Source organism: Labrus mixtus, chromosome 14 (assembly GCF_963584025.1).
Source record: "Labrus mixtus chromosome 14, fLabMix1.1, whole genome shotgun sequence".
NCBI lineage: Eukaryota > Metazoa > Chordata > Actinopteri > Labriformes > Labridae > Labrus > Labrus mixtus.
The window spans coordinates 5,164,720-5,177,146 of record NC_083625.1 but is presented as its reverse complement, the minus strand read 5'-3'; the positions used below and the strand labels follow the sequence as shown (position 1 = coordinate 5,177,146).

General features: G+C 41.0%; 1 protein-coding gene across 2 annotated transcripts in view; it reads left to right on the top strand.

The window, feature by feature from the left end:
* The window catches only part of mcama (melanoma cell adhesion molecule a), a 52,022-nt gene that overhangs the window by 36,693 nt on the left and 2,902 nt on the right, over positions 1-12,427 (top strand). Inside the window, exons 7-15 of one of the 2 annotated variants that reach the window (XM_061056431.1) lie at positions 462-589; positions 1,607-1,751; positions 2,123-2,238; positions 4,062-4,203; positions 5,733-5,863; positions 6,212-6,353; positions 8,451-8,486; positions 10,879-11,008; positions 11,875-11,992. In XM_061056431.1, coding sequence (XP_060912414.1) covers positions 462-589; positions 1,607-1,751; positions 2,123-2,238; positions 4,062-4,203; positions 5,733-5,863; positions 6,212-6,353; positions 8,451-8,486; positions 10,879-11,008; positions 11,875-11,992 — 1,088 coding nt within the window. The remainder of the gene's footprint in view (positions 1-461; positions 590-1,606; positions 1,752-2,122; positions 2,239-4,061; positions 4,204-5,732; positions 5,864-6,211; positions 6,354-8,450; positions 8,487-10,878; positions 11,009-11,874; positions 11,993-12,427) is intronic. The other variant, XM_061056432.1, reaches the window with a different exon arrangement.

The following is a 12,427-nucleotide window of genomic DNA, read 5'->3' as shown; positions in this document are numbered from 1 at the left end:
ACTCGCTCCCTCTGCTTTGAGGCCAAATGGATCAGATACAGGTCAAGTTTATGATTCAGCTTTAATCCTCCCTTGTTATGCTTTTCAGTTTCTGCTTGATATTAACAATAAGATTCAAGAGCCCTGGAGGCAAAAACATTTTTACCTTGGTTCAAGACACACGCATTTCCTGTCGTTTTTTGTTTTTTAACAACAAAAAAACAAAACAAACCCTTTCCCCTTCACCATGAAATGAGCTTCAGTGTGCAAGTTTGTGGTGATAATGTGGCTGTCTATAACCTACACAGTTTGTGCTGTCAGCATTATGGAAATGGTCTTTCAAAATGACTTTAGCAGCACGCTGAATGAGCCTGCCTAATTCGATTTTGTGTGTGTGTGTGTGTGTGTGTGTGTGTGTGTGTGTGTGTGTGTGTGTGTGTGTGTGTGTGTGTGTGTGTGTGTGTGTGTGTGTGTGTTTCCAGACCCCACCACCATGGTGGAGCTGTGGAAGGACTTGCCCAAGGGCCTGGTCAAAGAGGGGGATACTGTCGAGCTGCGTTGCCAGGGTGATGGCAACCCCCCGTCGCCCTTCATTTTCAACAGAGAACAAGTAAGAATGGACGTCTCTTTCTGGCGCTGAAAGTCCCCAATAGAGAAAGGGTGACACACGGGAGACATGTAGGGAATGTTTTTGATATGCAGAGCTCACAGGGCCCCATGTAGACATGAGTGTGCACACTCTGAGAAGGCTCTGTCAGCTCTGACCCTGCAGATCCAGACTGGGGTCTGAGACCGGAGGCCACACTGACAGGGCTCATGGGTAGGACTCATTCCCATGTCAGACACTCATCCATTGTATGTGTGGACAATACAAAAACCCAGCTGACTGCCATTTTAACTTCTGCTAACTAGACAGTCACAGGCATTTCTAAAGAGGCTGTTAAACCAGGACTTAGGAGCCGAATTGTGCTGTGAAAGACTTCATTTATTTCATATAACTCCGACTTACTTTTACACTTAAGGCCATCATCAAATCATAACTTATTTTAATTTTAAAGTGTGTTTGATACTATCGTTAAACATCTAGGTTTGAGTAAGTTCTGCCTCCATCTCAGCACTCGTGTTTCTCATCCTAACAGATTCCAGTGTAAAATTGTTTCTGCCTTTGTAGCTCAAGATGTCAGGATAGAAAGTGGTCCTTAAAATGTTGCATGAAATTATTGAAAGACATCTTTTATAGCCAACATTATCCTCTGACTCTGACAGAAAGTCTCAGATGTCACCAGCTTTAATTAGCAAAGCGATGAATATGTGTGTGTTTGGAAAAAATCTGTCAACCAAAGAAGGATTCTTTAGCCCATTTTTAATCTCTCTCCCAGAGGATTACATGATTCACCAGTGGGCAGGTTTTGATTAATCACCTGTTTTCTACCCACAAAGTCTATTTCTACCAAGAGAGAGACTATGCTTAGCTCTGCGACTGCCCCCATAGGACTCTTTATTGTGACAAATTTACTTTTCTCTTAGAAATACAGCATGCCTTAAACCTCACCTGTTATAAATTCTGTTTTTACTTTCACATGATCACAACTTGGATTAAAATAACTAACGAGAGTTGTTGTTGCAGGAGCCGGATTTGGACCTGGAGAGCAGCGGTGATGTGTTGATCCTGTCACCAGTGACACGGGTCGACAGCGGCATCTACCAGTGTCGCCCTCTGGACGCAGATATTTACTCGGACGTCAAAGGAGAGATGCAGCTGACTGTGCACTGTGAGGAGCCATCTCACACACACACACACACACACACACACACACAATCATATAAACAAACACACATGAGCATAAAACGGCATATGTTAAAAAACAGACATAAAGATAGAAACAACAACAGAGATTCAACATGTTATTTAGTTGACTTTAAGGTGTTTTTTGATATATTTTCACTTTGGACGGAGGCTAGATGTTTTCTCTTGCCTCTCATCTTCGTGCTGGACTATACAAATCACTTCTCGACTCCATTGAAACAACTCCTATAAGATGGATACTAACCATTTTATCTGAGTTTTACAATGAACTATTGAACTATTTCAAAGCATCCTTGTGACCCTGTGTTTCTTGTGTCTTGTTCTTGTTGCGTTCAGATTTGGACCCGGCTGTGGTGGTCCCTAAAGACTCAGAAGTCATGCTCAAAGGAGAAGACCTGACTGCTTCGTGCAACGCTCTGTCCTCCCTCAAAACACAAACTGTTTGGTACAAGGTAATTAACACACTGGATATTATTACACATCAGACTAAATTGATTTTAAATTGTGTAAGCAAAAGTAAAGAGAGATTTTTTTTAACCAACTTGAAGCTCATAAAGATTTACATCATTTGGTATTTACATACTTTTTTCAACCTTCACATAACAGTACAATCCCCCCGTTTATAACAGGTATTTTTTAAACGATGATTATTATCACGAATGGAGAACCATAAAAGAACTTCTTGTTTCTGTGAAGCTGTTTTGTGAGCAAACCACCAGTAAGTCTGGTTGCAGTTAACACTGCAAACACACTGGCATGAAAAACGGTGAAGGAATTTGAAGTATGAGAGGGGATGTATAGAAGAGCAGCAGCATAAACACAAGTTACAGACTTTAATTGAAACAAGAGCACGAGTCTACAGACGTAGACACATCTTGTAAGAGCCAAAGTAAGGGTTTCTTTGAAGGCATGTTAGTGTACATTTTTGTAAATACGGTTGATGTGGTTCTGCTGCTGGGGTATTAAAGAGGTCATATTATACCCTTTTTGGGGTTCGTATATTTAATCTATGTACCTACTAAAGTATGTTCACAATAGCTAAAAAGTGTCTGTTTTCATGTACTGCTGCTCCATGCACCGACTCGCTTCTGACTCTCTCTCTAAGGCTCTGAAGTGCCCACGTTCAGAGTCCCCACGTGTGCCAAGTCTGCTCTGATTGGTCGGCCTGTCGGCTCTGCCGTAATTGGTCAGTCGCTCAGCACGGTTCTCGGAAATGTCACGCCCCAAGTTAATGGGCGTGCAACATGAGCTGCTGGGCTTGCCACAACGAGCCAATGGGCTTAGATCAGTGATCTCACACTGACAAATTTTTATCGAGGGGGGCTAGAACCGAGCGTTACATGCAGCTAATGCTACAGCTAACAGGAGGAGGTAGGAGAAGCTGTGTTTCCACGGACTTTGACTTTTTACACATAGATGTGCCTAAACATGCACAGGACACTTGGAAAACACACTGAAGAGCATATAAAACCAGAAAAAGCATAATATGGGACCTTTAATGTGAGAAGATCACTTTCAAGGTCAGGTGTGTGATCAAGGATGGGCATATGGTTTTTGACTGCTACAGCGCGATGGCTGGTTTGTCTCTGTCAGTTGGGAAATGGTTTGATTTTGAAGAATTACAGACGAGCTGTTTTTAAAATTGCGATCTGGTCTGGCTGCCAATCATTTGTTGATGTTCTGTACAAATGTGAGGACTCTCAAGGAAAAAAAAGCAAATCAAATGTATTGAGGTAAATGTGAAATGAGAATGAGGTACCTAAAAGATGTAATATTTAGCACGAGATCAGGCTAACATCTGCCAACAGCTGAGGTTGATTGTATCGTCATTAGTTTTGCAGAAACTTGAAGATTAATAAAACTGTGAGCAATGCGTTTCGCTAGTTTGCTCACAATAAAATATAATAAAATACAGTAAAGTTATTTTAGTGTGCCATGTAGGTTTGATTTTTTATTTCTTTGGTATGTTCCTGCAACCGTGCACACCTGATAACGTATAGACTGTGCACAGGGTAACCTGTTGGTCAGAAATAAAACTGTATTATTCAAACTTTTTGCCTCTGGGTCCATGAATGTTTGTACGGCACTTGAAGGGAATTCATTAAATAGTTTTCAAATATTTCAGTCTGGACTAAAGACTGCCATCTTTAAAGCCACACCACTAACAGATAAGGGTCCACTGATCATACTGGTTGGCCAACATGACCTGTTTCAATTCACTGATTGTACATGTGTACTATATTAAATCTGTGTTTGTGTGTTTGTGTTTGTGTAGAATGGGCAACAGGTTGGCAAGGGGAACACGTTGCACCTGAGGGACGCCACCTATGAAACATCTGGAGAGTATATCTGCGAGGTGACGGTTCCCTCCCTGCCCGCCCTGCACACCAGTGGCTCCGTTCACATCATTGTCCAAGGTCAGTCATGATTTCTACGACTTTATCTTACCGTTGATGCCAAGAGCAGCTTCCAAACTAAATACTTATCTAGAGTCCGTTACATTAAACACATAGCTGAGGCCTCAATTCTATTGTGTAATTAAGTTAGTTTCCATCCAGATTTTTTGAGTTTGAGTGGTGTGTTGGGAATCTGAAAATAAATAAAGACAAGTATCTGTCTTTCTGTTACTTTTATACACATTTGCTAATGGACTCAAAGCATAAATAGATTAAGTTTCTCTACCGCCAAGAGCAAAAACGGCCAGTTGTGCCTCCTCTCTAAACAAAAAAGATTGCTCGGGGGGAGCCGGCATACAAATTTCAAGAATAGATAACATGCCCGTTACCAGAATCTGTTATTTGCAACCAGCTCCCCCTGACTGCAGCTTAGTGTCAATCTGAGGCCATGACATGCATTCATGTTATCTGAAGACGGTATGTAAAGGAGCTGAGTCTGCCATGAGCTCAGGTTATCTGGAGACGGTATGTAAATTTACAGAGCCAGCCATGAACTTTTCAACTCTGCTATGTTCGACACATGCAAATATCAGGAAGTGTGAATTCATTTTTTTTTCTGTTGCAGAAAAAAACGCAATTCAGCAGAAAGAAAAATACAGAATATTGAGGGGAAAAATGCATTTGTTGCCGGGCTATTGTAGTTGGCATATTGAAAAAAGGCATATTGGCGTATGGCACCTACTCCCTGGATTATGCAGATTGTTTGAAATGCCAGATGTAGGGGTGCTGGTTAGCTCAGAAGTAGAGCTGGTGCACCCCGAGTTCTGAGAGTATCAGCCCTGGGTTAGACTCTGACCTTCAGCCCTTTGGTGCATGTTGTTTCCTGTCCCTCCCAAAAAGAAATAATGTAGAAAATATGAAAATGAACTCAAAAGTCTTGTCTATGTCTGTCTTAAATATGCAGCTATATGCACATGTTTTCATATTCAGTCCTCTTCTGCGTTATGAATGGAGTCTTTCGTTGCCATCCAAGTCCTCAAATGTGATTAGCCTGAGAGCGCTGATTTGAAACACCTGCTTCTGTTCGAACAAGTGTCAGTCAGATGAAAGTTTGGGTTTCATCCATCAGAACGAAGAGTGCTGAATCGCTGATGGTTAGAATTTAAAGAAAAAAATGCATCAGCGTTAAAAATGTGCTGTTTCTTCCCTTAAACAAAAAAAAAACAATGTGGAGGGCTTTAACCTAAAACCCCTGTGCAGTAAGTGTCGAGTTCATCACTAAACAAGAAGTAAAACAGGATTTTTTTTTTTGGTGAATGTTTCTATTCAAAAGAAAAAAACTCTCTGCAGATGAGGGTTGATTGACTATTTGAGTAGTGTACTTATTGAGTTAATGAAGACAGAAGATAAACATGGAGAAGGTTCAAACTGTAGTTACAGTGGGCAAATTAAGATTGTGGAAAATCACTTAAATAAGAGAAATATGTACACTTGTTTGCTGTACACTCTCTGAATACTGTGTGTTTGCATGTGTCTGTCTGTTTGTCCAGGCGGTCCTCAGATGGTGGGATTGGAGCAGGAGGTGCAGCTGGAGGAGGCAGCTGGCCGGATGGTGAACCTGAGCTGTGAGGCTCAGGGTCATCCCCTGCCGAGCATCTCCTGGAACATCATCGGCAGCCAGGTATCCAGCCTCACCCGCAGCACTAACTCATCTCAGGATACGTGGGGATTTAATGCAGTTCAAACAAGATTTCAGTTTCATAGTGATGCAGAAACAAAAAAACATTTTGATTTCTTTAATTGATGGATTCAGTTATCTTCTGGACACATTTGTTGAATAATTTACTGTAAATTCCTGCATAAACACTGATGTTCAGAGTTATTTTGCGGTTTGGAAAAGAAGATTAGACGTCAGTAAAGACGGCTTACTTACTTATAAACCCACTTCATCTGATATAACAGTCTCTATGCTTCTGAAATGTGCATGTTTCCATCATTTACGAGCTGTTGTTTGTGTGACTCTCCACAGAACTGGCAGGAGGTGGTGATCAAGGCAAACGAGCACATGACTCACAGCGTGGTGTCGGTCAAAGTCACCTCGGACGTTAGTGCTCTGTGCAACGCTTCAAATGACATGGGCACGGAGGTGAAAGCTTTCAGCATCAAAGCCAGTAAGTCTCTCTCTCTCACACTTGCACTGTAACATCCTGCATCCTGTGTGTTCATGGGACAGAGAGGATTTTAAGTAGTTCTTTAACATTTGCATTAAAGGCTTCATATTTAAAAATGTTCTCTGACATCCTAAAGGGCAATCTAAGGTGTTTTGGGGGGCTTTATTGTAGCGATAGGATAGTGGATATAGTCTGAAATCAGGGAGAGAGAGAGAGAGAGAGAGAGTGAGAGAGAGTGAGAGTGGGGAATGATATGCGGGATAGGAGCCACAGGTCAGATTTGAACCCAGGCCACCCGCTTATAGGACTGTAGCCTCCGTACATGGGGAGTGCACACTAACCACTTGGCCACCGGCGCCCCTTCAGGTGTATTTTTTTCAAAAAGTTTTTAAGTGAATTTAATCCCCATGTTTCAACGCTATGGCAAAATGTACAGGAATACTAAAACAATATTTGGCTTCTGCTTCATTCAGGGAGCTGTGGTGAGTTTAAAGTGAGTCAGGTGTTCTGGTCTCGCCGTTGAAGCCTTAATTAATGACGGTCATAAGCACGAGCTGCTCTGCCTGCCTTTCATCACAAGAGAATTGCTCAGAGAACATTTTGTAATGTCAGACTGTGCAAGCAAAAGATGTACTGGACGCTCATAACGAGCAGTGATAAGAGTTTGGCTTGATATTAAAACATTTAGTTTTTGACTTGAGAAAAATACTTTTAAAGGAAAGGGGGTGTGATGGATTTTGAATGTGAAAGTGTTTTTCCACGTAGGGAAAGCATGCACAAGTTTCCTTCATAATCATTTTTATGAAATCATGGGCAACGGTCACTGACGCACGCTGAGGTTTTGCGTTCTGCCTTCTTCAGCGTGTGTCAGTGTTTATCAGGTTTGTGACATCACAGTGATAATATTGACTCACCTCCGTCATCCTTAGTCGTGTTGTCACCACACCAGGATTTTAAACTTTGACGTGATAACAGTAAAACTCAAACAATGTGTATACCTGTTTCAATACCAGAGCAACAAAGCAGAAGTCCAGGGCTGCCAATAGAAGAGGATTTTTTTTGTTTGTTTTTCCCAAAAATTGCAGGCAAACTCCTCCACACGGTCAATACTGCAGAAATATGTTGGCTTCAATTACCCAAATGTTGTTTGAATAATTCAGACTTTGCTCTCTCTCTTTCGCTTGGAGCAGCTTTTGGTTAAAATATGACTGAAGAGCTGACGTTTGATGAAAGCTTCTTTACTTTTCAATAATATTCATGATAAAAAAATAGAAATTGTACAGTTTTTAAATATGTGGCAATCAAAGGTACCACAGTTTTTTCAAATTAGACAACCTTAATCCCTAGCTCTATTTTAGCAAGTTTTGTAATGATTTTTTGTGGATGTCCTATTAGTGTTTTTGTAGACTTAAAGCAACACATTAATAAATGCATGTTTTACTGGATGAAGCCGTGTTCTCCTGCTTCTGGAGCTGTGTAGATTAATGCTAAGTCAGCAAAAAAGAGTAAAAAAGTATCCTCGTGAATAGTATCCTTTGAAATCACAGTTTTGCAATACAAGCCATGACGGAGAGTAGAAATCTGAGCTTTAATAGTTTGAAGTACTTTTGGGCAACCATCAACGTCAAACGACTGAGCTGAAGAATAAGGTGCATCAACCTTTCTGTTTTGTGAAACCGATTTTTTTGAAGTTTTTTTCCAAAGTTTTTCTGCAGAAGACTTTTAGAGGCTTGAAATTGTGAAACTATTCAGTTGAAAAGAATCATTAATGAAAGAAGAGTCTCTTCTTTTAAACAAAAGTTTTCTTTTTTATTCCATGAATCATATCTTTATCTCTCCGGAGTCCAGACCCCTTTGGTTTGAACGTCTGCTTTAGAGGATACAAGAAGTCCGTATTGTTCCATATTCTGTCTGAAGAGGGCTTCATACTCTTTAAATCCTGTTATTCAGCTCTGCTTTACTCACACCTTAAGAATGATAAGTGAACATTTGTAATTGCTAAGGCAGCTATAATCAGATTAAATGAGAGAAGTGTGTGTGTGTGTGTGTGTGTGTGTATTCGGGGCGGACTCTAAGTGTTGTTCTACTTGTCCACAGTTCCCAGACTCACCTCCACTGCTCCCTTCTCTCCCGGTAAGATTGTCGCTCTGCCGCCTCCTGTTTTCAAAGTCGCCTCTTTTTTACTTTTCGCTTCCACTCACAGCCTCTCTTCTGTCTCGCTGTTCATGCTTTACACTAAGTTCTGCCTGTGACAATGAATGGGTTGGAGGACTGTATACATTATTTATGATTTCTATACAGGGACTTCACACCAGGACTGTCTTTGGTCTGCTGGCGGATCTGTGGGATGGCCTGTGGGCACATTAAATATTCTGTTTGAAAAATCACACCAGTAAATTCAAGCACGCCAACAGTTCTAATGATTCTTTGACCAAACCCGCTGCAGTGAAATAAAAACATTGTTTGTATATTTCAGATTTTTTAAACAAACGTACATAAAGAAGAGAACAGTCTCAGTTTTACAGTCTTTTTCCAGACCGTCTCGTGTTTTATTGTGGATTTTTCCCCACCAGTGAGGTATGGAGAGGGGGCTTGATTATGGGGCAATTTTCTGACTCCATCGGAGCAGTCACTTCATACCGTTAAAATCTTCACATGCCCACAGGGAGCACAACGGGCAAATAATGAGTCTTTCAGACAATTAAAACAACGACAGTAATTAAAAAGGAAAGTTTTCTAAAAATATCCAGAGTGCAGTGCTCACAAATCGCTCGTACTCCTAATTGTTTACCGAGATGATTATGAGCCGTATTTAAACACTCGTGCAGCCTTTTGGAGTAGAAGCTTCCTAAACTTGTTTACTACAAGGAGATGGAGATCTAGTTAAAGAATGAATAGCATCCCTGTGTTATGACACTCAGACCTATAAAATGAATGGCGCCGTTTCACATATAATGCACATTCTGTACAGTCGAAAGCCCTTATTGGATAAATCACTGCAGGAAAAGCAAATAAAACCCAGAAATTGAATTATTAAAGGTCACATATTACGCAACATACACTTACATGTTGTTCTAAATTTAATACATGTCTCCAGTCTGTCTACAAACCCCCAAACTATGAGAAAAGTCTCCGTCTTTTACCTGCTCCACTTTTCAGAAAATGTGTGCTCAAACAGGCCGTTTGGATATTTTCCCTTCATGACATCACAAAGGGCAGTAGCCCCTCCCCCAGGTGGGTGACACTCCCACAGCTAGGTGTTTGTTCTGCCCTCTGAGTCTGCCTTCTCAACAATAGGACATGGAGTGAGAAAGCCAAAGCCTTCCAATCCTTCAAGAGGGGCGTGGTCAGACACAGCTCATTTACATATTTAAAGGTACAGACACAGAAACGGCCTGTTCTGAGCAGGGCTGAAATAGAGGGGTTTATAGACATGATCAAATACAGGATCAGAGTGGATTTAGAAACTTCACACACATGTTTTGAGGAGCTCTGAGACTTATTTAAACTAGTTGAAGAAAAGGAGAATATGTGACCTTTAAGAATACAATAGAGGGACCCCAAACAGGTAATGTTAATACACAGATGAAAGAGAAGTGTCAACTACGGGAGCATCATCAACATGAAGTCTGATAACTGTGTTTCCTTTTTCCTTTTCTTTTTGAAGAACAGAGAAGGAAAAACTGGGTAATGTTATCTAAAGAAGTCAGTTATTAAAGCTATAGGTCACAGATGCTGCACAAAATAAATGACATTGTTCTGCGGCCTTGGAAGTGTAATTACACTGAATTAAAATAGATGTAATTTCACGCTTTGCTTATCATTCTTATGCATATTAAAATTGAAGCTGCTTGATAACAATAATGCAATTTGTAGTTTAGAAAAAGACGTTTCCTTATTCTTATTTTCAAACGGCTCCTTTAGTCATTTAGTAATTCATGTCTTCAAAGTTTGGGACGGATTCAAGAAGACAATGTTTGAAATCAAAGAATGAGAGGGGGAGATCGTCTGACTTTTAGTTCCCAGTAAAGCTTCAAATAAGATGAGAGAGACCTTAATCCTGAAGGGTCTTCTGGTGCCAGGTTTCTCCAACATTTCAGCAAAAAATAAAGTATAAAGTAGTTCTGGATTCAATTCAGAGAAACCGTGCCAAGAGGATAAATAAAAGTATGTGTTACATGACAAAGGCAGCAAAGTACACTATTGAGTTTGTGTTGGCAGTGAGGTTTTGGGTAGTATTTCAAACAGACACGGACCCCTGCTCCGTTTATGTGACCTTATGTGTAATGACATCAGTAATACTACATACTCTACCACATGGACCTTACTATTAATCCTATTCCCATAATGTAAAGTTTTCTGTTTGACCTTTCCTGCATGTTGCAACACCTGAACTTCCCTCGTCCTTCAAACCTCACCTCACTGCTGTCATTATTGGCTGCCTTCAGTATTAAACACCACTGTCCTCATTTAACAGATGAGGAGCACAGCGAGACACTCACCTGTGATTTCTCTCTCTCTGCAGCTGAAGGCAGTGGGGTGATCATCGTGGTGATCATTCTGTGTCTGCTGCTGCTCGCCATCCTCGGCAGCGTCCTCTACTTCCTGCACAAGAAGGGGAAGATCCCCTGTGGACGCTCAGGGAAACAGGAGATGTGAGTACTGCTTATGCTGAGGGGGGGGGGGGGGGGTCCTTCCGTCAGATTCTCTTGATATCCATTCTCACAATATCAAGGGAACACCTGAAAGGAATTTCTTCAAAAGGAGTACGAACATCACGTTGGAGTCGGGGTCGATCTGATTAGATTTTTGTAGTCAAAAGGTCAAAGGGCAAGGTCACTTTACAAAGTTTGTGAGCTAACAAAACATGTTTTTAGTGTCACAATCCAGGCTCAGTGAGCTGGACAAAGAGGGAGACCACACGGTTTTATAGTAATTTAAAAAGTTTATGGAAAATGAAGGCAAAAACATGTCTGTAAATCTGTGGCGTCTGTAATGAGGAATGTGTGTGATGGGTTGTGGAGGCGGAACAAAGACAAACCAGAAGTTGGTGATGGCCAGAGAGCGAGAGAGCCTGCTCAGGTGCATGAAATCAAACTAACTAATTCATCTTTTTTTTTTTTTTTTTTAAATGAAGTGGCAAAGAAAGGCGAGGGAAGTTGGAAAGTTTTGAGAGACGGTCTTATACGTTGCAGGTTTTTGGTCTTTTCATGGGATTTGTTGACCATTACACATTGATTCTCCCCTCCGTTTCCCCTTTAATAAAGATGGGAATGTGACTGCTGGCTTTTTTTTTTCTTCTGAAGACCCCACGCTGTAGTGAAGAGGTTACATTTCAAACTATTCACGGCGCTCCTCGTTTGTTGATGCAGAAACGTTTAAAACAAAAGCTTAAATGCGAGACTAGTAACAAAAAGAGAGTAATGTTTAACTTTTTGCTCAAAAGATGAATGTAGTTGGCTTAAACATTTACCTGTTTCTTCTTGTGTTCAAATCCCACTCCCTTTTATTTTGTCTGCAGCTCCAAAGAGAAGACCACCAAAGATGACATTGTTGTGGAGATGAAGAGCAACACAAAGACGGAGGATACTGTCCTTCTAAAGGCTGTCAACGGGGACAAAAAGGGCCCCAACGAGCAGGTAACCATCGGCCTGAATGAATATAATGCTTTTGTTACCGACATAAAGGAAGAACTCTGGCGCCTTTAAAAAAAAAAACCTCACTGCTGCCCCCTAGAGGCTGCAGATGACTGCACACACACCGCAGTTTGTTCTCCTCATGTTGACCAGTTATGAGGGATTCACTTGAAATAAGACAGACAGTGAAAATGTTTCATTAATGTCTGTAAGAAGATGCAGAGTTTTCTCTCTTTCATGCTCAACATCACCACAGAAGCTGTTTTAATGCGGATGTGTTGGATTCGGGTTAATAGCCGTGGCTTTTTCATCAAATATTTAATAGCCGTAAATAAACCCTCACTAGCCGCCTGCATGCTGAAAAAACACTTTCTGATGAAATGAGGATCAGACAGGAGCTGAGATAAGTGTTTGTGATTTAAAGGGATACACCCATGT